Source organism: Accipiter gentilis, chromosome 36 (assembly GCF_929443795.1).
Source record: "Accipiter gentilis chromosome 36, bAccGen1.1, whole genome shotgun sequence".
Taxonomy (NCBI): domain Eukaryota; kingdom Metazoa; phylum Chordata; class Aves; order Accipitriformes; family Accipitridae; genus Astur; species Astur gentilis.
The window spans coordinates 1,266,010-1,292,696 of record NC_064915.1 but is presented as its reverse complement, the minus strand read 5'-3'; the positions used below and the strand labels follow the sequence as shown (position 1 = coordinate 1,292,696).

At 64.7% G+C, this 26,687-nt stretch overlaps 5 protein-coding genes across 7 annotated transcripts; 1 reads left to right on the top strand and 4 right to left on the bottom strand.

The window, feature by feature from the left end:
• Positions 1–161: 161 nt before the first annotated feature.
• Positions 162–8,106, bottom strand: PPP1R18 (protein phosphatase 1 regulatory subunit 18). Its single transcript, XM_049793122.1, is given in 5 exon segments — positions 162–685; positions 1,119–1,320; positions 3,892–4,241; positions 4,243–6,214; positions 8,028–8,106. Coding segments are annotated over 4 exon segments (2,541 nt in total). The 5' UTR covers positions 6,212–6,214; positions 8,028–8,106; the 3' UTR covers positions 162–665.
• LOC126034966 (uncharacterized) lies at positions 1,680–3,866 on the bottom strand. 3 transcript variants are annotated; one of them, XM_049792997.1, is made up of 2 exons: positions 2,385–3,866; positions 1,680–2,121 (listed from the first exon to the last, which is right to left on the bottom strand). In XM_049792997.1, exon 1 carries the CDS (start codon positions 3,864–3,866, stop codon positions 2,814–2,816), a length of 1,053 nt encoding a protein of 350 aa, XP_049648954.1. In that variant the 3' UTR covers positions 1,680–2,121; positions 2,385–2,813. The 3 variants fall into 3 exon arrangements, with proteins under 3 accessions (XP_049648954.1, XP_049648956.1, XP_049648957.1); XM_049792999.1 differs by having other exon boundaries at positions 1,680–1,912; XM_049793000.1 differs by having other exon boundaries at positions 1,680–1,771.
• On the bottom strand, positions 6,226–7,715 carry LOC126034965 (formin-2-like). Its single transcript, XM_049792996.1, has 2 exons — positions 7,120–7,715; positions 6,226–6,766 (listed from the first exon to the last, which is right to left on the bottom strand). Exons 1-2 carry the CDS (start codon positions 7,701–7,703, stop codon positions 6,286–6,288), a joined length of 1,065 nt encoding a protein of 354 aa, XP_049648953.1. The 5' UTR covers positions 7,704–7,715; the 3' UTR covers positions 6,226–6,285.
• A 1,933-nt stretch (positions 8,107–10,039) lies between the features above and the next one.
• LOC126034849 (uncharacterized) lies at positions 10,040–14,421 on the top strand. The gene is made up of 2 exons (XM_049792706.1): positions 10,040–10,109; positions 10,794–14,421. The coding sequence occupies exon 2, from the start codon at positions 12,298–12,300 to the stop codon at positions 14,419–14,421; it is 2,124 nt and encodes a 707-aa protein (XP_049648663.1). The 5' UTR covers positions 10,040–10,109; positions 10,794–12,297.
• A 5,306-nt stretch (positions 14,422–19,727) lies between these two features.
• LOC126034848 (basic salivary proline-rich protein 2-like) lies at positions 19,728–21,236 on the bottom strand (the record flags this gene model as incomplete). The annotated part of the gene is given in 4 exon segments (XM_049792705.1): positions 19,728–19,823; positions 19,921–20,458; positions 20,460–20,856; positions 21,182–21,236. Coding segments are annotated over 4 exon segments (1,086 nt in total), but the record flags the coding sequence as incomplete, so codon positions are not given.
• Positions 21,237–26,687: the final 5,451 nt, after the last annotated feature.

Here is a 26,687-nt window from a genome sequence, read left to right as displayed (position 1 = left end):
CACCGCCATCCTTCATGCTCCCACCCGGCCATTGCTCCTCGGCCGTTTGGCCTCCCTCGGCCGTTTTGGAGCCTTCCTCCTCACCCATCCCCTCCCTCACCATCAGCTACCACAGCAATAAATCACGTCCCCTCCCCATCGCCCCCACCCCCCCCCAGTATAGCCCCCCCCAGCTAATACTGCCATGGCTTTGCCCCCCCTCAGCCCAGTTGTAACTGAGCCTGGCCCAGTTCCTAACTGGGACAGCTCTGGTTGACCCAATACTGACAAAGTTGCCCCACCCCTGGCTAAAAAAAAGCCCTTAATTAGGCTAAAAAAAAAAACCTCATTAAGGATAATTGCCGCCCCCCCCCCCAACTAGAAAAACTACAAAATGGGGAGAGAAGAGCTGGATAACCCCCCCCCCCAAAAAATCTCCCCATGGTGCCCCAGCGGGGGGGGGGGAGAATGCCGCTGGGTCCCCACAGCGGGGACAGTGTCCTTGTGCCTGCCCCTCCTGGAGCGGTTTGGGGGAGGGGGGGGGTGTCCTTGTCCGTGCATCTGGCCCTGTCCAGCCCCGCCGGGGGGTCCCTCAGGTCCGGCCCTGTCCCCCCCTTCTCTGGCAGGGGGATGGGGGGCCCAGCATGGCTCCCCCCCACCCCCCCGCCGTGGGGCAGAGGCCGGGGTTACCGCCTGCAGGACTCATCTGCGGGAGGGGGGAATGGGGGGGTGAGGACAAAAGCATCTGGGCCCCCTCTTAGCCCCGCCAACACCCCCAGGGGACCCAGGTGTCCGGGGCCCCCCGTTACCCCCTCTAAACCCTCCCAGGTGTCCAGGGCTCCCCATTACCCCCCCTAACCTCCCCCAGATGTTTGGGTGACCCCCTCACTCAAGCCCCCCCAGGTGTCCAGGGCCCCCCATTACCCCCTTAACCCCCCCCAGGTGTCCAGGGCCCCCCTTTACCCCCCTAACCCACCCAGGTGTTCAGGGCCCCCCATTATCCCCCCTATCCCTCCCCAGGTGTCCAAGGATCCCCATTACCCCCCTCAGCCCCCCCCCCAGGGCACCCAGGCATCTGGTGCTTGTGTCCCGTGTGTCGTTCCCCCCCCCCCCCGCAAAAGCCACCCCAGGGCACTCACCCACAAGCAGGGCACGGGCTCGCAGCCCCCCCGGCAGCCCCCGCACCGGAGGGGGCTCGTCCTCATCCTCATCCTCATCAGGGGCCGAGGGGGGGCCGGGGGGGGGTGGCTCTTCGGGGGGGCCCCAGGCTGCCAGCGCTGCCCCTTCCGAGGGGTAGCAGAAGGTGCGCTCCAGCTCCCGTTCGCTGAACCAGATCTTCAGCTGGGGGGGGACGGGACAGGGGGACACAACACAGGACGTGGGGACATTGTGGGGATAGGGACACCCCACTGGGTCACCCTGGGGGACACTCTGGGGAAAGGGGTGGCATGGGGACACCCTGGGGACACCCGTGGGGACACTTTGGGGATGGGGACACCCTGGGAAAAGGGGTGGCATGGGGACACCCTTGGGAAAGGAGTGGCATGGGGACACCCCAGGGTCACCCTGGGGAAAGGGGTGGCATGGGGACACCCCAGTGATCACCCTGGGGACAGGGACACCCTTGGGAAAGGGATGGCATGAGCACACCCTGGGGACACCTGTGGGGTCACCCTGGGGATAGGGACACTTTGGGGACGGGGACACCCTGAGGATGGGGACACCCTTGGGAAAGGAGTGGCATGGGGACACCCCAGGGTCACCCTGGGGAAAGGGGTGGCATGGGGACACCCTGGGGACACCCGTGGGGTCACCCTGGGGATAGGGACACTTTGGGGATGGGGACACCCTGAGGATGGGGACACCCTTGGGAAAGGAGTGGCATGGGGACACCCCAGGGTCACCCTGGGGAAAGGGGTGGCATGGGGACACCCTGGGGACACCCCAGTGATCACCCTGGGGACAGGGACACCCTTGGGAAAGGGATGGCATGAGCACACCCTGGGGACACCTGTGGGGTCACCCTGGGGATAGGGACACTTTGGGGACGGGGACACCCTGAGGATGGGGACACCCTTGGGAAAGGAGTGGCATGGGGACACCCCAGGGTCACCCTGGGGAAAGGGGTGGCATGGGGACACCCTGGGGACACCCGTGGGGTCACCCTGGGGATGGGGACGCTTTGGGGACGGGCACACCCTGGGGACAGCATGGAGATGGGATCACCCTGGGGACATGGGACATCATGGTGACAGAGGTGCAGGGTTGGCATGGGGACGGCCCAGGGACACCTCGGGGATAGGGACGGCCCGGGGATGGGGACAACATGGGGACAACATCACCCTGGGGTCACCTCGGGGACGGGTTCACCCTGAGGACAAGGTCACCCTGGGGATGGGGACAACTCGGGGACACCCGTGGGGACCCTGTGGCCCCACGACGTGCCCAGCTCCGGGGAGAAGCAGGGACGTGAGTGTGTCCGTGTGTCGCGTCCCCCCCCTCCATGGGGGTTCCCATGGCAATTAATCCACCTCCTGGCTTAATCGTAATTAACGGGAGGTTATTAATGACCAAGGGGGGGGTCACGCGGCCCCACGGGGTGCGGGGGATGGGAGCGGGGCAGAGGAAGGGGGGGTTGGGCAGGGGACCCAGGCATCCGGACAGCCTCACCCTGCGGGAACCGCTTCCTCCCCCCCTACCCCCCCCGCCAGGGTTCCTGTTTTTGGGGTGCCCCAGAGGATTCTGGGTAATGCTGGGGGGGGGGGGGGGTGTATTTGTGACAAACAAACCCACCCCCCCCCCCGGTTTAACCACCAGACCCCTCTGCTTCTCCATCACAGGGGGACCCAGATGTTGGGGCCCCCCAAGACTTCACCCCCCCAAAAAAAAAACAAACCCAAAAAACCAAGAGGGACCCAGGCGTCCGGGTGCGTACCGGCTGCCCGCGGGGGGGGTGAAGTGCAGGCAAGAGTGCGGGCAGGACGTGTGGGCAGGGAGAGGAAGCGACAAGGACCCAGGCGTCCGGGTGCCCAACCCCCCCCCCCCCCCCAGTTACTCTTGTTGCCTTCCCACAACTGGGGGGGGGGGGGACGGGACAGGGACACGGGTTGGGGACCCCAGGAAGGGACAGGGATGGGGACACGGGTCAAGAAGGGGACAGGAGCGAGGGTTCGGGAGGGGACAAGGGCGAGGACAAGGGATGGGGATGAGGGGTCCAGGAGGGGACAAGGATGGGGACAGGGGTCCAGGAGGGGACATGGACCAGGGATGGGGACACAGAGGTCCAGGAGGGGACAAGGATGGGGACAGGGGGTCCAGGAGGGGAGATGGACCAGGGATGGGGACACAGAGGTCCAGGAGGGGACAAGGATGGGGACAGGTGGTCCAGGAGGGGAGATGGACCAGGGATGGGGACATAGAGGTCCAGGAGGGGACAAGGATGGGGACACAGAGGTCCAGGAGGGGACAAGGATGGGGACAGGGGGTCCAGGAGGGGAGATGGACCAGGGATGGGGACACAGAGGTCCAGGAGGGGACAAGGATGGGGACAGCGATGGGGTGGGTCTAGCAAGGAACAGGGGATGAGGACAGGGAACAAGAAGGTCCAGGAGGGCACAAGGATGGGGGAGAGTGACACTGGTGAGGCTCCAGGAGGGGATGAGGGGACAGGGACAGGGAGGAGGCTCCAAGAAGGGACAAGGATGGGGACAGCATGGGGTCCAGAAGAGGACGGGGGACAAGGATGGGGACAAAGGACAGGGTGGCAGGAGGTTGAGGGGCTGGACGACACACGGCGGGACCCCGGGGGACATGGAGGGGCCACTGGGGGGGGCAGGGAGGGCACAACAGGAACTGCAGGGGTGACATGGGGCTACACAAGGGGACATGGAGGGGGACACGGGGGGTCCCTACCTTCTTGCGGTGGGGGTCGTTCTTGGCCAGGCAGGAGCGGGGCAGGGCCAGGTACCCGCCGATGACCTGGATCTCCTCGGCCGTGGGGTAACGCTTCTTGGGGGGCCCCGGGGGAACAGCCGGGGGGGCAGGAGGCGTCGGAGGGGCGGGGGACCCTCCTTCGGGGCCGTTGGCGGTCACCCCCCGCCGGGGTCGCACCGTAATGGTGTTACCGCTACGGCGTTGCAGGGCCGGGTGGGCCTGGGGGGGGCCCGGGTTCGCGGCGGGGCACCCCTCGCATGGCCGCCGGCCCGCTGCCCGCCCCCCCAACCGGGGCCACCCCGGGGCTGCCGGCACCCGGCCCCTCCCCAGCACCGCCCTCGACACGCCCCTGCACAGGTGTCATGGCCGCCGTGGGCGTGGGGGCCACCGCGGGCGTCGCGGTCCCCACGGGTGTCACGGCCACCACGGGCGTCACAGCTGCCGTGGTGGGCCCGGAGCCCTTGGCTGACCCCTGTCCCTCGGCCGTCCCAGTGCCCTCATGGCCGTCGACTGTCCCTTGTCCTCCTGGTGGCCCCCGTCCCTCAACCATCTTCCAGCTCTTGACCATCCCCTTGACCGTCCCCTGCCCCTCAACTGTCCCCAGGTCCTTGGTTGTCCCCTGGACCTCAACCGTCCCTGGGCTGGTGGCCATCCCATGGCCCCTGGCCATCCTACGGGTCTCAGCCATCTGCTGTCCCTCAGCCATCCCCTGTCCCTCAACTGTCCCCAGGTCCTTGGCCGTCCCCTGGCCCTCAGCTGTCCCTGGGCTGGTGGCCAACCCGTGGCCCTTGACGGTCCTATGGGTCTCGACTGTCCTACAGCCTTCGGCTGGCCCCCGTCCTTCAGCTGTCCCCACCATGCCCTTGACTGTCCCCCATGTCTCAACTGTCCCCAGGTCCTTGGTCGTCCCCTGGCCCTCAACTGTCCCTGGGCTGGTGGCCAACCCATGGCCCTTGACCGTCCTATGGGTCTCGACAGTCCCTTGTCCCTCAATTGTTCCCCAGCCCTTGGCTGTTCCCCGTCCCTCAACTATCTCCAGGTCCTTGGTTGTCCCCAGACCTTCAGCTGTCCCCGGGCTGATGGCCAACCCATGGCCCTTGACCGTCCTACAGCCCTCAAACGTCCCCTGTCCCTCAGCTGTCCCCACACCCTTGGCTAAGCCCCATCCCTTGACCAACCCAAGGCCCTTGACTGTCCCCCGTGTCTCAATTGTCCCAAGGTCCTTGGTTGTCCCCTGTCCCTCCACCGCCCCCGGGCTCAGGGTCAACCTGTGGCCCTCAGCCGTCCTACAGCCCTCGGCCGTCCCCTGTCCCTCCACCGTCCCCACACCCTTGACTGAACCCCGTGTCTTGACTGTCCCCAGGTCCTTGGTTGTCCCCAGACCCTCAGCTGTCCCTGGGCTGATGGCCAACCCATGGCCCTTGACCATCCTATGGGTCTCGGCTATCTGTTGTCCCTCAGCCGTCCCCTGTCCCTCAACTGTCCCCGTGCCCTTGGTTGACCCCAGACCATCAACCATCCCCGGGCTGCTGGCCAATCCATGGCCCTTGACCGTCCTATGGGTCTCAGCTACCTGCTGTCCCTCACCTGTCCCTTGTCCCTCAACTTTCCCCATGCCCTTGACCGCCCCCCGCATCTCGACTGTCCCCATGCCCTTGGTTGTCCCCGGACCCTCAACTGTCCCCGGACTGGTGGCCAACCCATGGCCCTTGACTGTCCTATGGCTCTCAGCCACCTGCTGTCCCTCAACTGTTCCCATGCCCTTGACCGCCCCCCGCGTCTCAACTGTCCCCACACCCTTGGTTGTCCCCGGACCCTCAACTGTCCCCAGGCTGGTGGCCAACCCATGCCCCTTGAGCACCCCATGGGTCTCAGCCCCCTGCTGCCCCCCGGTCCCTCCTTGCCCCTCGCACACCTCATCCCCCGAGGTACAATGGCGGTTGGGGGATGTCCCGGGAGGGCTCTCGGGGAGACCCTCGGTGCTGAGCGAGCGGGCAGGGGGCCGCGGGGCAAAACGACTGAGCAGGCGACTGACCCGACCCCGGGTGGGTTCGCTCTCCCCGCAGCGTTCCAGCCCCTCGGCGCTCCGGCTCAGGCCCGGCGCCAACGCCAAGGACCCCCCATCAGGGACCCCCCCCCCGGCGGCTCCTGCTTTGGCTCGACGCCGTTCCAGCAGCTCCCGCTTCCAAGGGGGCAACTGAGCCGCCCGGTCCCGCTGCTCCCGCTCCCGCCGTCGAGCCGCCTCCTCCTCCCGCCGGCGCCGTTCCAGCAGCTGCAGTTTCCAACCCGGCACGGCCATCGCCTGCGGCGGGATGGGGCGATGCGGGGATCGGGGTGGGGGAACGGGAGGGGATCGGGGGGGGGACGGTGGAGTTACGTGGGGTAGGGGAGGAACCAAGGATGGGGCTTGAAGAACCAAGGATGGGGTTGGGAAGGCACCAGGGATGAAGCTGGTGGAGGAACCAGGAATGGAGTTGGGGCTGGTGGAGCCACCAGGGATGGGGACAGGGATGGTGATAGGGAGACACTGGAGCCACGAGGGATGGGGACAGGGATGGTGGAGGCACCAAGGATGGGGCTGGTGGAGGGACCAGGGACAGGGACTGGGATGGTGAAGCCACCAGGGATGGGGACTTGGGATGGTGTTAGGGGGACGCTGGAGCCATGAGGGTTGGGGACTGGGATGGTGAAGCCACCAGGGTTGGGGACTGGGATGGTGAGGCCACAAGGAATGGGGACTTGGGATAGTGTTAGGGGGATGCTGGAGCCATGAGGGTTGGGGACTGGGATGGTGAAGCCACCAGGGTTGGGGACTGGGATGGTGAGGCCACAAGGAATGGGGACTGGGATGGTGTCAGGGGGATGCTGGAGCCACCAGGGATGGGGACTGGGACGGTGAGGCCACGAGGAATGGGGACTGGGATGGTGAGGCCACCAGGAATGGGGACTGGGATGGTGTTAGGGGGATGCTGGAGCCACCGGGGATGGGGACTGGGATGGTGTTAGGGGGATGCTGGAGCCATGAGGGATGGGGACTGGGATGCTGGAGCCACCAGGGATGGGGACAGGGATGGTGTTAGGGGGATGCTGGAGCCACCAGGGATGGGCACTGGGATGGTGGAGCCACCAGGTATTGGGACAAGGATAGTGTTGGGGGATGCTGGAGCCACCAGGGATGGAGACAGGGATGGTGTTAGGGGGACGCTGGAGCCACCAGGGATGGAGACTGGGATGGTGAGGCCACCAGGAATGGGGACTGGGATGGTGTTAGGGGGATGCTGGAGCCACCAGGGATGGGGATGGGGATGGTGGTGGCACCAAGGATGGGGCTGGTGGAAGAACCAGGGATGGGGACTGGGATGGTGGAGCCACGGGGGACAGGGGACACCAGAGCCATCAGGGATGACGGAACCACCAAGGATAGGGACACTGGAGCCACCAAGAATGGGGATGAGGATGGTGTTATGGGAATGCTGGAGCCACCAGGGATGGGGATGGGGATGGTGGAGCCACGGGGGTGGGGGGACACAAGTCCACCAAGGATGGGAGGCATCAGGGCCACCAAGGACGGGGACAGGGATGTTGGAGCCACTGGGACGGGAGCCTCCAAGGCCACCAGAGATGGGGACCACCAGGAACGGCGACAGGGCCCACCGGGACAGGGCAGACAAAGCCACCAGAGATGGGGACACACTGGTGGATGCTGGTGGGACAGAGAGGGGACACTTGGGGACATGGGGACGGACGTCGTCACCCCCGTCACGCTTCCGGCCCCTGACAGCCCCGCACATGGCCCAGGCGGGGTGGGGATGGGCTGGGGGGGAACCCAGGCGTCTGGGGGGGGGGGGGGTGGGGGGGGGGGCCCATACTTGGGGTGGGGTCTCGAAGGGAGGGACCCAGGTATCTGGGACCCCCCCCCCAACCCAACCCCAGGCTGGGGGGCGACCAGGGGACCCAGCTGTTCGGCCGGGAGCGCTCCCTTTGTCGGGGAAGGGCGGAGGTGGAGGGGGGGGGGGGTGGGAGGGAAATCCCAGTCTGTGTGTGTGTCCCCCCCCGCACCCGGAGGGACCCAGGACTCCAACTGGGGGGGACGGGGGGGATCCCAGTATACTCACCCCGGGATGGAGCGGGACCCAGGCGTCCGGGAGGGACCCAGGCGTCCGAGGAGGGGGGGGAGGAGGAGGAGGAGGACGGGGGGGGGGGGGGGGGGGGGATGAAAAGCGGCTTTTCCCGCGGGGGGGGGGGGGATGACTCGCAGGAACCCAGACGTCCGGGCGGGTTCCCCCCCCCCCAGCTTTGTTATCCACCCGCTGGGGGCTCGGAGGGACCCAGGAGTCCCAACTGGGGGGGGGGGGGGCGGGGTTAAATCCGAAAAAATCTGCCCGGAACCCAGAAGTCGGGGGGGGTGGGGGGGGAGGGGGGGGACGGGGACACCCAGGCGAACGGGGGAACGGGGGGGGGGGGGGGGGGGAGACACCCGGGGGTCCCGGGGGGGACGACGACACCCAGGGGTCCGGGAGGGACCCCAGGACCCCCCCCCAATGTGTGTGGGGGTGGTCTTTGTGTGCAGGGGGGGGGGAGGGGAGAAGGGAGGGGCGGGGTCTATGGGAGGGGAGGGGCTTGTTTGGAGGAGGGGGCGGGGCCGCCGGGGTGTTATTGTAGGGTCGCACAAGCAGCGCCACCGCGCGGTCGCCGGCTGGGGGGGGGGGGGGACGGACGACCGGGAGACCTGGGTGTCCCCCCCCCCGCCGAGGGATCCCCAGATCCCCCCAGATCCCAGTGATCCTCAGGGGATCCCCCCCCGCCTTGGTTTTGGGGGTCTCCCTTGATCGCCAGGGTCTCCCTGGATCCTCCCAGATCTTTCCCACCAAGGCAGCTCAGATTTTTGGGAGCCCCCGGATCCCCCCCCTTCCTTAATTCCCAGGATTAGACCCTGGATCCGCCCCCCCCCCCCCCCCGATCCCCAGGATTCTCCCCAGGATTCCTCTCGTCCAGGACCTCCCGTATCCCTGATCTCCAGGCTTCACTCCAGGACCCCGCTGTCTGGGAAACCCTGGATCCCCCAGGACCTTCCCTTCCTGGGATCCCCCCCCAGTATTCCCCCTGTTGGGGACCCCCCTGGATCCCCCCAATTCCCAGGATTCCCCCCCAGGATCCCCTATCCTCGAGACCTCCTGGATCCCCCCCACCAATCCCCGGGATTCTCCCCCAGGATCCCTGCTCCCTGGGACCCCTCAGATCCTCCTGGATCCCCCCTGATCCCCAGCATTCCCTCCCTTCCGGGGACTCCCTGGACACCCCCCCCCCCAATTCCCAGGATTCCCCCCAGGATCCCCTCAATCCCCAGCATTCTCCCCCAGGATCCCTGCTCCCTGGGACCCCTCAGATCCTCCTGGATCCCCCCCGATCCCCAGCATTCCCCCTCTCCTGGGACCCCTTGAATCCCCCCCAATTCCCAGGATTCCCCCCAGGATCCCCTCAATCCCTAGCATTCTCCCCCAGGATCCCTGCTCCCTGGGACCCCTCAGATCCTCCTGGATCCCCCCTGATCCCCAGCATTCCCCCTCTCCTGGGACCCCCTGAATCCCCCCCAATTCCCAGGATTCCCCCCAGGATCCCCCTGGATCCCCCCCCCCCCAAACCCTAGGATTCCCCCACAGGATCCCCGCTTCCCAGACTCCCCCCAGATCCCCAAGAATCCCCCCCCGGGATTCCCCCTCCGGGGACCCCCAGGATCTCCCCACATCCCCAGCTCCCCCCCTTCTCCTGAGACGCCCCCCCCCCCCCCCCCGGATCCCCAGGATTCTCCCCCTCCCCGGGATCGGCCCCCTTCCCAGATCCCCCCCCAGGTCCCTGGGATCCACTGGGTCGGTTCGGTCCCCGGATCCTGGGGAGGGACGGGAGGCCGCGGTCACCACCCGACCCTAATTGCCGCCTTCCGGGGGGGACCCGGGCGTCTGGGGGCCCCACCCTGACCTTTTCGACCTCGCGGCCCAAGGGGACCCAGGCGTCCCGCCGCACCCACCCCGCCCGAGTCCGGGAGACGCCCTGACCCTGATCCTCGGAGGGGAGGGCACCCGGCCCGCCGGGTGACCCCCACCCTAAGAGGGGACCCAAGCGTCCGGGTGCCCCCCAACCTCAGAGGAGACCCAGGCGTCCGGCTGCTCCCCACCCTGAGAGGCGACCCAGGCGTCTGGGTGCCCCCCACCCTCAAAGGAGACCCAGGTGTCCAGGTGCCCCCCACCCTCAAAGGGCACCCAGGTGTCTGGGTGACCCCCACCCTAAGACGGGACCCAGGTGTCCGGGTGCCCCCCATCCTCAGAGGGGACCCAGGCATCCAGGTGACCCCCACTCTAAGAGGGGACCTGGGTGTCCGGGTGCCCCCCACCCTCAAAGGGCACCCAGGCGTCCAGGTGACCCCCACACTCAGAGAGGACCCAAGTGTCTCTGTGCCCCCCACCCTCAAAGGAGACCCAGGTGTCCGGGTGCCCCCCACTCTCAAAGGGCACCCAGGCATCCGGGTGCCCCCCAACCCCAGAGGGGACCCAGGCATCTGAGTGCCCCCCACCCTCAGAGAGGACCCAAGTGTCTCTGTGCCCCCCACCCTCAAAGGAGACCCAGGTGTCCAGGTGCCCCCCACCCTCAAAGGGCACCCGGGCATCTGGGTGACCCCCACCCTAAGACGGGACCCAGGTGTCCGGGTGCCCCCCATCCTCAGAGGGGACCCAGGCATCCAGGTGACCCCCACTCTAAGAGGGGACCTGGGTGTCCGGGTGCCCCCCACCCTCAAAGGAGACCCAGGCGTCCAGGTGACCCCCACACTCAGAGAGGACCCAAGTGTCTCTGTGCCCCCCAGCCTCAAAGGAGACCCAGGTGTCCAGGTGCCCCCCACCCTCAAAGGGCACCCAGGCGTCGGGGTGACCCCCACCCTAAGACGGGACCCAGGTGTCCGGGTGCCCCCCCACCCCCAGAGGGGACCCAGGCGTCCGGGCGGCCCCGCCAAGCGGGTCAATCCCGGTGACTCAGAGGTTTAGCGCGGGCGGGGCCCGTCCCTGTCCCACTCCCCGATGTCCCCTCCCCAGGCGGTGGCACCCTGGGGTGCCCCACCCCACCTGGACCCTATTTAAGGCCCTTCCCCGTGTCCCCGATGTCCCCGATGTCTCCGGCCATGGCCGGTCCCCAGCTGCCCTTGGCCCTCGGGCTCCTGCTGCTCTGCTTGTGCCTCCCAGGTGGGACTGGGATAGACTGGGAGGGACTGGGATGGAGACTGGGATGGAGACCGGATTCTCCTTCCCACCCAGGGGACTGGGATGGGGACTGGGATAGGCTGGGAGGGACTGGGATGGAGACCGGATTCTCCTTCCCACCCAGGGGACTGGGATGGGGACTGGGATAGGCTGGGAGGGACTGGGATGGAGACCGGATTCTCCTTCCTGCCCAGGGGACTGGGATGGGGACTGGGATAGACTGGGAGGGACTGGGATGGAGGCTGAGATGGAGACTGGGTTCTCCTTCCCACCCAGGGGACTGGGATGGGGACTGGGATAGGCTGGGAGGGACTGGGATGGAGACCGGATTCTCCTTCCTGCCCAGGGGACTGGGATGGGGACTGGGATAGACTGGGAGGGACTGGGATGGAGGCTGAGATGGAGACTGGGTTCTCCTTCCTACCCAGGGGACTGGGATGGTGACTGGGATAGACTGGGAGGGACTGGGATGGAGGCTGAGGTGGAGACTGGGTTCCCCTTCCCACCCAGAGGACTGGGGTAGGGACTGGGATAGACTGGGAGGGACTGGGATGGAGGCGGAGATGGAGACTGGGTTCCCCTTCCCACCCAGGGGACTGGGGTAGGGACTAGGAGGGAGTGGAGGGGACTGGGGAGACTGGGATGGAGACTGGGATGAACTGGGATAGAGACTGGGGGAATGGGGATGGAGTGGGATGGAGACTGGATCCTTCTCCCTGCCCCTCAGAGGACTGGGATGGACTGGCATGAGGACTGGGGGGGACGACTGGGGGAGAGACTGTGGGGACTGTGGAGAACTGGGACAGAGACTGGGATGGACTGGGGGTGACTAGGATAGACTGGAATGGATTGGGAGGGACTGGGATGGGAACTGGGAGGGACTGGGGTGGAGACTGAAGGGACTTGGATGGGAACTGGGAAGGACAGGGATGGATGGGACAGAGTTGGGGGATTACTGGGATGGACTGGGATGGACTGGGAGCCAGGGGGACCCGGGTGTCCGGGTGCCGCTGACACCCCCGCTTTGGCCCAGATGCCTCCGGCCGCTGTGATTCAGGATCCCGCTTGGTTCCACTGACGGCCGGGGTGGATCCCTGCAAGGAACCCGCCGGATTCCTCAGCCCCCAGCTGGGCGAGGATGCGACCGGATCCTATGGAGGCAGCTCGGGATCCTACGGCGGCAGCTCGGGATCCTACGGCGGCTCCGGATCCTCCAGCAATTCGGGATCCTATGGGGGTGGATCGGGATCTTATGGGGGTGGATCGGGATCCTACAGCGGCTCAGGAGTATCCCAGGGAGGCGGAAGCTCTTCGGGATCCTACGTGTCACCAGAATCCTCCGGGAGCAAGCCAGGATCCTACGGGAGCAGACCAGGATCCTATGGAGATGGCTCGGGATCCTTTGTGTCACCAGAATCTGGTGGGCCACCAGGATCCTACGGACTCGGGTCTTACGGGGGTGGATCAGGGAGACCCAGCTCACATGGGGGAAGTGGATCCTACGCGGGAGACAGCTCCTATGAAGGATCTAGTTTGGGATCCTATGGAATCGGATCTGGATCAGGAAGACCTGGATCCCATGGAGGCAGCGGATCTGGATCGGGCAGACCTGGATCCCAGGGGGGAATTGGATCTGGATCGGGCAGACCAGGATCCCAAGGGGGAATTGGGTCTGGATCAGGCAGACCAGGATCCCAAGGGGGAATTGGCTCTGGATCGGGCAGACCTGGATCCCAGGGGGGAAGTGGATCCGGATCGGGCAGACCTGGATCCCAGGGGGGAAGCGGATCCGGATCAGGCAGACCTGGCTCATCCCAAGGAGGATCCAGTTCGGGATCCTCTGGGGCTGGATCAGGATCAGGAAGACCTGGATCCCAAGGAGGCAGTGGATCTGGATCCTATGGAGGCGGGTCAGGATCCTACGGGGGATCTGGATCCTATGGAGGATCTGGATCCTATGGAGGTGGGCCAGGGTCCTATGGGGGGTCATATGGAGGATCCGGTTCAGGATCGGGCCGACCCGGCTCCCAGGGGGGCAGTGGATCTGGATCAGGCAGACCAGGATCCCAAGGGGGAATTGGATCTGGATCAGGCAGACCAGGATCCCATGGTGGAAGCGGATCTGGATCAGGCAGACCTGGATCCCATGGAGGCAGCAGCGGATCCCAGGGGGGAAGTGGGTCTGGATCAGGCAGACCCGGCTCCCAGGGGGGCAGTGGATCCCAAGCAGGCAGCGGATCAGGATCCTATGGGGGACTGGGCTCCTATGGGGACAGCTCAGGATCCTATGGGCTCCCTGAGTCCTATGGGAATGATTTGGGATCCTACGGGGGCTCATCAGGATCTTATGGGGGATCAGGAGCTCAGGGGGGTGGATCAGGATCTTATGGGGGATCAGGATCTTATGGCAGACCGGGATCCTACGGGGGTGGATCAGGATCCTACGGAGGAATGGGATCCTATGGGGGTGGACCGGGATCTTATGGAGGATCAGGATCCCAAGGGGGTGGATCAGGATCTTATGGAGGATCAGGATCCTATGGGGGTGGATCGGGATCCTATGGCGGTGGATCAAGCTCTTATGGCAGACCAGGATCCTATGGGGGTGGATCGGGATCCTATGGGGGATCGGGATCCTATGGGGGTGGATCGGGATCCTATGGGGGTGGATCAGGCTCCTATGGCAGACCGGGATCCTATGGGGGCGGATCGGGATCCTACGGGGGCGGATCGGGATCTTACGGAGGATTGGGATCCTATGGGGGCACCCAGCGCCCTGGGTACAAGAACCCCGGGATCCCCTTCATACCGGGGCTGCAGGATCCTGCCCGGATCGGGGGTTACATACCCGTGCGCCGCGGCCCCTCCGCTGGATCCGCTCACAGCTCCGGCTCCAGCTCCGGTTCCAACTCTGGAACTGCCACCTACAGCTCCAGGGCGGGATCCGACAACGGATCCGGATCCGGGGTGGGATCCGGCCAATCCCAGTCTGGCTGCAGGGGTTGCAACAAATAGGGGTGCCCGGAGGTCTGGGTCCCTCGGGGGGGACGATCCCTGGGGAAGGGGGTTGGCCTGGACACCTCGGTCCCCCCAGTTGGCCAGGTGCCCCCGGCTCCCGTGTCCCAATAAAGTCGTTGGATCGCGGCCCCGGCTTCGTCCCTGTCCCCACGCGTGTCCCAGCACATGGCCCAACGTGTCCCCGCACGTGTCCCCGCGCCCACGCATGTCCCGACCCGTCCCCACGTGTCTCAGCACCGGATGAGCCGGTGGGGCCGGTCCGTGCCCGTGCTTGGGGACCGGGATATCTGGGACGAGATGGGGACACCCAGAAGGACGGGAGCACCAGGGACGTGGGAAATGGGACAGGGACATCCACGGGATGGGGACGACATGGGAAATGGGACAAGGACATCCATGGGATGGGGACGTCAGGGATGGGATTGGGACACCCAGAAGGACGGGGATGGGGACACTGGGGAGGTGGGGACATCCATGGGATGGGGTTGGGGACATCAGGGATGGGATGGGGACACCCAGAAGGACGGGGATGGGGACACTGGGGAATGGGGGGCAGGGACAGCCATGGGATGGGGACATCAGGGATGGGATGGGGACACTGGGGACATCAGGGACGGGATGGAGGCACCCATGGGGCAGGTGGCACTTGGGGACATGGTGGGATGGGACACGGACATTGGGGCTGGGCCAGGACCACCCATGGGGATGGTGGGACATTGGGGCCACCCAGGGTGGTGCTGGGTGACACTGGTAGGTGGCCCTGAAACTGGGGCAGGAGGGGTGGGGCAGCAGGGGTGTGACACCAACCAGTATGAGCCCCGAAGAGACCAGTATGACACATTAGGAATCAGTATGAGTCCATAAGGACCAGTATGGGCCCTAAAGAGACCGGTATGAGCCCCAGAGAGACCAGTATGGTCCCATAGGGACCAGTACAAGCCCTGTAGAGACCAGTATGGACCAGTATGAGTCCATACGGACCAGTTTGAGCCCTAAAGAGACCAGTATGGCCGCAAAGGGACCAGTATGAGCCTGAAAGGGACCAGTAAGGCCCCATAAGGACCAGTATGAGCCCCAAAGGGACCAGCATAAGCCCTGTAGAGACCAGTATGAGCCCATAAGGACCAGAATGAGCCCTAAAGAGATCTGTATGGCCCCAAAGGGACCAGTATGACCCTGAAAAGGACCAGTAAGGCCCCAAAGGGACCAGAATGAGCCTGAAAGGGACCAGTATGAGCCTGAAAGGGACCAGTATCACCTGAAAGGGACCAGTATCGCCCCAAAGGGACCAGTATCACCCTAAAGGGACCAGTATGAGCCTGAAAGGGACCAGTATGACCCTGAAAAGGACCAGTAAGGCCCCAAAGGGACCAGCATGAGCCTGAAAGGGACCAGTATGAGCCTGAAAGGGACCAGTATCGCCCCAAAGGGACCAGTATCACCCTAAAGGGACCAGTATGAGCCTGAAAGGGACCAGTATGACCCTGAAAAGGACCAGTAAGGCCCCAAAGGGACCAGCATGAGCCTGAAAGGGACCAGTATGAGCCTGAAAGGGACCAGTATCGCCCCAAAGGGACCAGTATCACCCTAAAGGGACCAGTATGAGCCTGAAAGGGACCAGTATGACCCTGTAAAGGACCAGTAAGGCCCCAAAGGGACCAGCATGAGCCTGAAAGGGACCAGTATGAGCCTGAAAGGGACCAGTATCGCCCCAAAGGGACCAGTATCACCCTAAAGGGACCAGTATGAGCCTGAAAGGGACCAGTATGACCCTGAAAAGGACCAGTAAGGCCCCAAAGGGACCAGCATGAGCCTGAAAGGGACCAGTATGAGCCTGAAAGGGACCAGTATCGCCCCAAAGGGACCAGTATCACCCTAAAGGGACCAGTATGAGCCTGAAAGGGACCAGTATGACCCTGTAAAGGACCAGTAAGGCCCCAAAGGGACCAGCATGAGCCTGAAAGGGACCAGTATGAGCCTGAAAGGGACCAGTATCACCTGAAAGGGACCAGTATCGCCCCAAAGGGACCAGTATCACCCTAAAGGGACCAGTATGAACCTGAAAAGGACCAGTAAGGCCCCAAAGGGACCAGCATGAGCCTGAAAAAGACCAGTATGAGCCTGAAAGGGACCAGTATCGCCTGAAAGGGACCAGTATGACCCTGAAAAGGACCAGTGAGGCCCCAAAGGGGCCAGCATGAGCCTGAAAGGGACCAGTATGGCTCCAAAGAGACCAGTATGGCCCCAGGAAGGGTCTCAGGAATGGTTCCAGCCCCCAGACGCCTGCGTGTTGTCCCCCCCCACCCCCGCCAACGCCTGGGTCCCCACCCTACGTGGGTGGCCACACCCGGGCTGGGTCAAAAATCACGGGTGGGAGGATCTCCACCCATCCAACCTTAAAAACCAGTGTTCCCAGTGCTCCCAGTGCTCCCAGTCCTTCCTGACCAGCACCCATGGGTGCCCCCAGGACCCTTGGGGTCCTGCTCTGCCTGCTCGCCCAGCTCAGCCCCCACCCACTCGGTAGGTGCCCGGACACCTGGGTCCCCTCCTTGATTTGGGGTCGGGGGGGGGGGGTGGGACGGGGACCTGGATGCTTGGGTCCTCTCTCCTTTATGGGTGGGGGGGTGGGAGAATCGGGGGTCCTGGATGCTTGGGTCCCCTCTTTGCTGTGGGGGGGTGGGTGTCACGGATGCCTGGGTCCCTTGTCCCCATCGCTGACCCCTTGTGTCTCCCAGGTGTCTCCGCCCGCAGCCTGCCTGTCCCTGCCACTGTCCCCACCACCGTCCCCGTCCCCATCAGTGTCCCCAACACCGTCCCCGCCACCGTCCCCGCCACCACCCCTGTCATCGTACCCGGTACCGTCCCCAATATTGTCCCCGATAACGTCCCCACCACCGCCCCCCCCACCATCCTGGTGCCCACGGTGGCTGAGGAAGAGGAGGATGATGAAGAGGAGACGAAGGAGGAGACCGAAGGCCGCGTGATGGCGGCTCTCAAGCACCTGGCTTCGGTGCTGCAGAACCCCCCACCAGGACGCCGTGATCCCCCCGGCCCCGAGACCCTCCTGGACCTCATTCCTGAGCTGCGGGACCTGCTGGTCACCTCCCTGTCCCCCCCCATAGCCCAGCCCCCCAACTTACCCCCCTGAGGGAAGGCTTAAAGGGGGGGGGGGGGGGGAGGCAGATGCCTGGGTCCCTTTTTGGGGGGTCTTGGGTTGGGGGGGGCTGGTGTCCCAGATGCTGCGGTCCTTGTGATCCACTGGGATGAGGGACCCAGGTGTCGGGGCCCCCCACCCCCACTGTTCTCCCCCAGTGTTCCCCCCACTCCAGTGTCCTCCCACCCCCAGTGTCCCCCCCACCCCCAGTATGTGTCCCCCCCCAGTGTCCCCCCCCCACCCCAGTGTCCTCCCACCCCCAGTATCCCCCCCATGCCCAGTGTGTGTGTGTGTCCATCCCAGTGTCCTCCCACCCCCAATGTCGTCCCCCCCAGTGTTCCCCCCCCAGTATCCCCCCCAGTGTCCCCCCAGCCCCAGCGTCCCCCCGTCCAGCTCAATAAATCCTGCAGCCCCCCACGATGTCCTTGATTGATGGGTATGGCGGGGGGCTATGGGGTCCCATAGGGGCTGGGCTATAGGGTGAAGCTATAGGGGCTGGCTTATGGGGTCACGTCTGTAGGGGCTGGGCTATAGGGGGGTACAGGGGGGCCCCCGAACGCCTGGGTCCCTGCCGCAGCAGAGCATCACGGGAACCCTGAGTCATGGGGAGCCTCTGTCACGTCCCCCCCCCCTCGACCTTCCGGGTCAGCCGGTCCATGCTGGCTCCCCACCCCCGCCCCGGGGGGGACCCAGGCGTCTGGGTGGCACCACCCCCCCTTTGGGTGCCTATAAAAACTGGGGGGACCCCTCCCAGTGCTCCCAGTACTGCACTGGAGCCAGCTGCCACCGCCACCAGGTAGGGCCCCCCCCAGACGCCTGGGTCCCCATATCTGGGGGGCACTGGGGAAGATGGGGGGACAGGGGACGGCCCTGGGTCCCCACATCTGGGGGGCACTGGGGAAGATGGGTGTGGGGGGGTGTGGGTGGGCTCTGGATGCCGGGGGCCCCATAGCTGGAGGGCACTGGTGGAGGTGGGGGGGCAGGACTGGCCCCGGATGCCTGGCTCCCCATAGCTGGGGGCCACTGGGAGGCACTGGGTGAAGCTGGGGGGCAGGGACTGGCCCTGGACACCTGGGTCCCCCCCTAAATACCCCCCTGACCCCTCTCTCTCCCCCCCCCCAGCATGGCCGAACGCCAACCCACGGCCCCTCCGGCTAAGCCCCCCCCCGAGCCCCAGAGCCCCCCCCGACCCGACGATCCCGACCCACCGAGGCCGGGGATCCCTGTGGCCCCTTGGCCACCCCTGCCCGAGTGGACCGGGGACAGGGACGGGGACAAGCCACCGCCGGGCCACGAGGAGACATCGGGGACGAGGGACAGTCGCTGACCTGAGCGGGGGGGGGGTGGTCACCGGCCCCATGGAGCCACCAGCATCTTGGGCCCCGCCTTGGCCCCATGGATGTCCTAGAGAAGAGCCACCAGCATCTTCGACCCCCCCTTGACCTCAGGAGTCTCCCCAAGAAGAACCACTGTTGTCCTGGCCCCACAGACGACTTCAGCCCCACAGACCCCAGAGATGTCCTCAGGAAGAGTCACCACCACCCTTGGTACCCTTGGCCCCACAGATGTCCCCAAGAAGATCCACCATGATCCTGTTCCTGTTGACCCCATAGATGTCCCCAAGAAAAGCCACCATTGTCCTGTCCCTGTTGATGCCACAGACCCCAGAGATGTCCCCAAGAAGAGTCACCATCATCCTGGCCCTGTTGACCCCCCCACACCCCATAGATATCGCCAAGAAAAGCCACTGTCATGCTGTCCCCAGAGAACCTATAGTGACCCAAGAGTCACCATCATCCTGGACCCTTAGACCCCCTAGACATCCTCAAGAGGAGCCACCATCGTCCCGTCCCTGTTAACCCACAGACCCCATGGATGTCTCCGAGAAGAGCCGCTGTCCTCCCGGCCCCACAGCCAACCTCAGCCCCACGGACACCTTCAAGAAAAGCCACTCTCACCCTGGCCCTATGATGTCCCCAGGAAGAGTCACCATCATCCTGGTCCTAGTGACCCCACGGATGTCCCCAAGAAGAGACACCATCGCTCTGGCCCCACAGACCCCATAGATGTCCCCAATTAAAGACTCATCTGGCCCCATTCTTGGTGTTGCCATGGTGCGGGGGGAGCTGGGACCTGGCGCGCTCGTGACATGGGGCAGGGGGGGTGTCCAGGCAACAGACCCAGGCATCCGGGAGAGGGACCCTTCGCGAGGGGACCCCCGGGGTGTCCCCTCTCCGTCCCCGTGGGGCCCCAAGGTCAGCCCAGAGATGAGGGACGGGGACAATGCTGCTTCCACCTTTAATAGGGACAGGATGGGGACAGGGACGTGGGAACATGGGGATGGAAACATGGGGACAGGGATATTGGGTTGTGGGGACAGGATGGGGACAAGGACATGGGATCAGGACGTGGGGACATGGTGACAGTGATGCAAGGACAGGATGTCCCCCGGTGCTACGGCACCTCCCACACTTCTTCCGAGTGTCCCCAACCTGGAGAGGGGACAGGGTGAGGGACAGAGCCGGACACCAGCTCCCCCTGTGTCCCCAAAGTCTCCCATGACCCCCATGTCCCCGCCAGGCCCCATACCGTGGCTCCCGCTGTCCTCAACATCGCTGGACACATCCTGGCTCCCGATGTCCCCAAGGTTGGAACCGGGTGATGCTGCCCCACTCTGGCTCTCACTCGAGCTCCTCGGCCACCCCTGGTGCGGGGGACGTCCCTGGGGACGTGTCCCCTGTCCCAGGGGATATTGGGATGGTCCCTGGGGACGTGTCTCGACCTTTTGGGGATGCATCTCCGGTCCTTGTGGACGTGTCCCTGGTCCTTGGGGTGACGCCTCTGGTCCTTGGGGATGTGTCCTGACTCCATGGGGACGTGTCTCTGGCTCTTGGGGACATGTCTCTGGTCCTTGGGGATGTTGAGCTGGTCCATAGGGCCGCCTGCCTGGTCCTTGGGGATCTGTCCCCAGTGCTTGGGGACGTCCCCCTGGTCCTTGGGGCCATGTCCCTGGTCCTTGGGGCGATGTCCCTGGTCCCTGGGGATGTCCCCCTGGTCCTTGGGGCCACGTCCCTGGTCCTTGGGGCGATGTCCCTGGTCCCTGGGGATGTCCCCCTGGTCCTTGGGGCCGTCCCCCTGGTCCTTGGGGCCATGTCCCTGGTCCTTGGGGACGTCCCCCTTGTTCTTGGGGACGTTCCCCTGGTCCTTGAGGCAATGTCCCTGGTCCTTGGGGACGTCCCCCTGGTCCCTGGGCCCACGTCCCCAGACCTTGGAGCCACATCCCTGGTCCGTGGGGACGTCGGACTGGACCTTGGGGACGTCGGGTTGGACCCTGGGGACGTCTCTCGGGTCCTTGGGGTGGCACATCCAAGCCAGGGGGTGACCCCAATGTCCCTGAGTCAGGGGGTGGCCGTGGGGACATCGTTGTCCCCAAGGAGCCACCCGGGAGGAGGTGGAGGAACTGGAGCAGCGAGGCCAGGGCTTGTCCCCAAGGCTGCTCGGGGACGGGGACAGGCTCGGTGGGTCCTGTGGGGAGGTGACATGGGCAGGGACAGGGGTGGGTCCCCTGGCCCCACGGAACCCATATTCCCCCCAACCCCGGTGGCCTTGTGGCCCCTGGTGTCCCTTTGTGTCCCCTCATGTCCCTCCATGTCACATCTCCCTTTGTCCCCTACTATCCCCCCACATCCCCCCATGTCCCCTGGTGTCCCCCTTATCCCCCATGTCCCCCTTAACCCCCATGTTCCCTTTATCCCCATGTCCCCCCATGTCCCCAGGTCACCCCATATCCCCCATGTCCCCCCCATGTCCCCCCCCGTGTCCCCCCCCACGTCCCCATGCGTCCCCTCACCCCCCAGCAGCAGCAGCGTCCCCAGGGCCACCACGAGTGTCCCCGTCACCCCCATGGCACTGCCTGACCCCCCCCCCCTCTCGGCGTCCCCCACTTATAGACATGGGGACAGGGACGTCCCCTGGGTGGGGACACAGGAGGTGACCGTGCCCCAGGGCGGGGACAAGGCCCATGGCTGTCCCTACACCCTCCCTGGGCTGGGTGACAGCAGCCAGTCCCCAGTCCCTGTGTCCCCAATGTCCAACAACACCCCCACCCGGTGTCCCCAGCAAACATATGTCCCCAAAGTCTCCAGTGTCCCCAACCTCCCTGGTGTCCCCAATCTTCCCAGTTACCCTCCAGTGTCCCTGAACCCTCCTTGTCCCCTGTGCCCTGATGTCCCCAAGGTCTCCAAACCCTCCCTCGTGTCCCCAGCATCTCAATGTCCCCAAGCTCCCCCAAACCTCCCCAGTGTCCCCAGTCCCTCTTCAATGTCCCCAGTTCTCCTGGTGTCCCCAAGCTCCACAAACCCTCCCTGGTGGCCCCAGTGTCCTGGTGTCCCCAGGATCCCCAAAACCTCCCCAGTGTCCTCAGTGTCCCCAAACCCTCCCCAATGTCCACAAACCCTCCCCGATGTCCCCAAACCCTCTCCCATGTCCCCTGCATCCCCAGAGTCCAAGTGTCCCCAACCCCTCCTCGATATCCCCCAAGTCTCCAAGCTCCCCCAACCCTCCCTAATGTCCTCGGAGTCCACAAAGTCCAGGTGCCCCCAAGCCCTCCCCCCGTTCTCGGTGTCCCCAGTGTCCTTCTGTCCCTAAACCCTCCTCAAGTCCCTGGTGTCCCCAGGCTCCCCGCTCTCCTTGGTGTCCCCAGTGTCCAGGCATCCTCAAACTCCCCAATGCTCTCTGTGTCCCCAAACCCTTCCCGGTGTCCCCTGCATCCTCGGTGTCCCCAGAGTCCAGGTGTCCCCAAGCCCTTCCTGGTGTCCCCAGTGTCCTAGTGTCCCCAAATCCTCCCCGGCATCCTCAGTGTCCCCAGAGTCCAAATGTCCCCAAACTCTCCCTGGTGTCCCCAGTAGCCTGATGTCCCTAAACCTTCCCCAATGTCTGCAGTGACCCCAGAGTCCAGGTGTCCCCAAACCCTCCCTGGTGTCCCCAGTAGCCTGATGTCCCCAAACCTTCCCCAGTGTCCCCAGACTCCTAGTGTCCCCAACCCCTCCCTGATGTCCCCAAAGTCCTGGTGTCCCCAAACCCTCCCTGGTGTCCCCAGTGTCCCCAATATCCTCAGCGTCCCCAACGTCCTGATGTCCCCAACCCCTCCCTGGTATCCCCCATACCTCCTGCCCCCCCCCCCCCCTTCCCCACGGCCCCCGGTGTGTGTGGCCGAGCCCCGATGGCCACCCCCCACGGTGGCACCTTGGGGACAATGGGCCTTTGTCTCCAGCCGCTGTCCCCAACCCGGTGACAAGCCCGGGCTCGCCAGCGGCCACCAGCCGTGACGGCCCCGTTCCCCACCCCGCTGCCAAGGGACCCAGGCGGCTGCAGCAGCCAAGGGGGGGTTTATTGCTGCTGGGTTGGAAGAGGAGATCAGCCCCCCCCCCCAGCCGCCATCTTGTCCTGCCGCAAAGGCTCATGGGAAGGATTCGGCCACCGGCACGGAGAAGGTGGCCGAGCTGATGATGAAGACCTTGACGTAATGGACGGCCTGCGGGGGAGTGGGGTGGGGGGAATCAGGGGGGACCCAGGCATCCAGGACCTCCCCAAACCCCTCCAAGGGACCCAGGCACCTGGGCCCCCCCCATGACCCCCCCCCCCCAAGGGGACCCAAGCATCCAGGACACCCCCAAGGGACCCATAACACCCCCCCCAAGGGACCTTGGTGTCCAGGACCCCCCATAACCCCCCCAAGGGACCCAGGTGTCTGGGACCCCCCCAGGACCCCCCCAGGGGATCCGGGCATCTGGGACCCACCCATGACACCCCCAGGGGACCCGAGCATCTGGGCACCCCCCGTGACCCGTGACCCCCCCCCAGGGGACCCAGGTGTCTGGGACCCCCCCCCCCCAGCCGTGACCCCCCCAAGGGCCCCAGGCAGCCGGGCCGTACCGCGAAGACCCCGGCGAGGAGGAGGAGGGCGAGAAGGAGGCAGACGAGGGCAAGGAAAACGAGGGGGCAGCCGGGGGGGGGCGTCTGGGGCTGGGGGGCTTCTGGGGGGGAAGGGAGAGAGAAGGCGGGGTCAGCAGCAGGCCCCGCCCCTGAGCTGGCTCTGGCCCCGCCCTCCAGTCCCCGGCTCCACCCACCCCTGAGCCAGCCCTGCCCTTGAGCCCCATCCCCAATGTCTACAAATGCTCTTGGCCCCACCCACTTTGCTGTGACCACGCCCCCCCGTGACAGGCCACGCCCCCCAAGTCCCCCCCCTCCCCCACACTGGATCCCCCACCTCAGCCCCTGCACATCCCTCTGGCTCCGCCCACTTACACATGGCCCCACCCTCTGGCTCTGGCCCTGCCTCCAGGCCCCACCCCCAGGCCTTGGCTCCGCCTCCCCTCTTACCTGTGGCGTCACCTCGGCTGCCAACACCCTCTCTGGGCACGTCAGTGGTGATGTCATCGGTGAGGTCATCGCCCGGGAGGATGGGGTCTTTAAGGCTGGGGAGCAGTTGCTCCTCCCCGGGGCTGATATCACCCATGATGTCATCCTCAGGGCTGACATCACGGCCAGAGAGGGCACCCGGGAGGGAGGAGGTGACATCGCCCTCGATGATGTCACCAAGCTCAGATCCCCGTGTGACATCATCTCTGACATCACCGTGGGGAATGATGCCATGTCTAGCAATACCACCGGGGATGAAAGAAGTGATGTCATCCTCGGGCATGACATCATCAGTGAAGTCATTCCAAGCCGATGCATCACCATCGTTCACACAGATGATGTCACTGGCAGGTTTGACTTCTTGGCCAGCAACATCTCCCAGCAGGGAGGAAGTGACATCATCTGTGGCAATGATGTCATCAGCAGGGATATCCCCAGGTACAGAAAACATGATGTCTTCCCCTGCAATGATGTCATTAGTGAGGTCGTCTCCAGGAATGATGTCAACAGCAAGGTCATCCCCAGGAAGGGAGGGAATAAGATCGTGGCCAGCAGTGACATCATCAGCGCAGATATCCCTAGAGAGGGAAGAAGGGATGTCATCCCTGGTGATGATGTCACCAGTGAAGTCATTTCTGGGCATGACATCACCAACAAGCTCATCCCCAGGAAGGGAGGAAGTGACATCATGCCTGGTGATTATTTCATCAGCAAAGATGCCCCCAGCTATGATGTCACCAGTGAGGTCATTCCCAGGGATGACGCCACCAGCAGTGTCATCCCCAGGAAGGGAGGAAATGACGTCGGTTTTGGTGATGACATCACCAGTGAGGGCTTCCTCGGGGAGAAAGGAAGTGATGTCATCTCTGTTGATGAGGTCTACAATGATGTCATCCCCAGGCATCAAGGAAGTGACATCACTCTCAGCCATGATATCACCAGGGAGGGAGGAAACAATGTCATCCTTGATGATGTCACCAGCAGGGACGTCCCCAGGGAGAGTGGAGGGGATGTCACGCCCCGCAGTGGCATCACTGGGGCGGGCAGCGGTGACATCACCGCTCTCCACGACGTCACAAGGGACCTGCTCCCCAGGGAGGGCAGCAGTGACATCAGTGGCGATGTCATCGCTGGGAACGTCCTCGTCCCCACTGGGGATGTCCTCATCCTCCATGGGGGGGGCCGTCACCGTGATGGTGATGCCACCAGCGGCGCAGGTGTCCCCAATGTCCCCATCCCCCGTGTCGCCCGGGGCTGCGACATCTCTGTCCTTGTCCCCGACGTCCCTCAGGGCTGTGACATCCATGTCCCCAATGGCCCTGTCCCCAGCGCCCTCATCCTCCATGTCCCTGACCCCAAAGTCCTTACCTCCAATGTCCTCAACATCCCTTGGGACAGTGACATCCTTGTCCCCAGTGTCCTTGTCCTCCTCCCCAGAGACTGGGATGTCCCCAGTGTCCCCTGGGACTGTGACCTCCCTGTCCCCAACATCCTCAGCCAGGTGGGCTGGGACATCCCTGTCCCCCGTGCCCTTTAGGGTGGTGACATCCTTGTCCCTAGGAGCTGGGACATCCCTGTCCCCAGGGTCCTTGTCCTCAGAGACTGGAATGTCCCCATTGTCCCTTAAGACTGTGACATCTATGTCCCCAATGTCCCTCAGGGCTGGGAGATCCCCGATGTCCTCATCCTCAGCGTCTCCAGGGGCCGGGACATCCCCCTCCCCAACATCTCTTGGGGCGGTGACATCCCTGTCCCCAAGGTCCCCAATGTCCCTCAGGGCTGAGACCTGCATGTCCCCAAAATCCTTGACCCAGATGTCCCCTAGGACTGGGACACTGCTGTCCCCAAAGTCCTTTGGAGCTGGGACAACCTTGTCCCCAAAGTCCTTTGGAGCTGGGACAACCTTGTCCCCAGCGTCCCTTAGCACTGAGACCTGCACGTCCCCAACGTCCTTGTCCCCAGCGTCCCTTAGCACTGAGACCTGCACGTCCCCAACGTCCTTGTCCCCAGCGTCCCTTAGCACTGAGACCTGCGCGTCCCCAACGTCCTTGTCCCCAGCGTCCCTTAGCACTGAGACCTGCGTGTCCTCAAGATCCTTGTCCCCAGTGTCCCTTAGCACTGAGACCTGCGTGTCCCCAACGTCCTTGTCCCCAATGTCCCTTAGCACTGAGACCTGCGCATCTCCAACCTCTTTGTCCCTTAGGGTTTGGACATCCCTGTCCCCACTATCCCTTAGGGTGGTGACATCTCTGTCCCCAACATCCTTGTGCCCAGGAACTGGGACATCCCTGTCCCCAATGTCCTTGACGAGATGGGCTGGGACATTCCTGTCCCCAATGTCCCTTAGGGTGGTGACATCTCTGTCCTCAACAACCTTGTGCCCAGGAACTGGGACATCCCTGTCCCCAACATCCCTTAGGGCTGGGACATCCCTGTCCCCACTGGCTTTGCCCCCAGGAGCTGGGACATCCCTGTCCCCAACATCCCTTGGTGTGGTGACATCCGTGTCCCCAGCAGATGGGACATCCCTGTCCCCAGTGTCCCTTACAGCTGTGACATCCTTGTCCCCAGTGTCCTTGTCCAGAAGAGCTGGACCATCCTGGTCTCCAATGTCCCTTGGGGTCACAACATCCCTGTCCCCAATGTCCCTTAGAGCTGTGACATCCTCGTCACTGTCATTCTTGTCCCCAGAGGCTGAAACATCCCTGTCCCCAATGTCCTTTGGGGTTGTGACATCCCTGTCCTCTACATCCTTGTCACACAGGACTGGGACAGCCCCGTGCCCCACATCACTTGTCACCGAGATGTCCTTGTCCCCGATGTCCTCATCCCCGAAGCCTGGGATGTCCTCGTCCCCAAAATCCCCGGTGTCCTCATCCGCCGGGGCTGCTGTGACCGTGATGGTGATGCCGCTGGCCCAAGGGGTGACGGTGACT

Coding starts and splice junctions, on each gene's coding strand:
- LOC126034849 (XM_049792706.1), top strand. CDS start 12,298: ATGCGACCGGATCCTATGGAGGCAGCTCGGGATCCTACGGCGGCAGCT.
- LOC126034965 (XM_049792996.1), bottom strand. CDS start 7,703: ATGTGCGGGGCTGTCAGGGGCCGGAAGCGTGACGGGGGTGACGACGTC. Junction 6,767..7,119: donor GTCTCCATCCCTGGTGGCTC/CAGCGTCCCCCT, acceptor GCATCCCCCTGA/CACCATCCCAGTCCCCATTC.
- LOC126034966 (XM_049792997.1), bottom strand. CDS start 3,866: ATGTCCCCTTGTGTAGCCCCATGTCACCCCTGCAGTTCCTGTTGTGCC.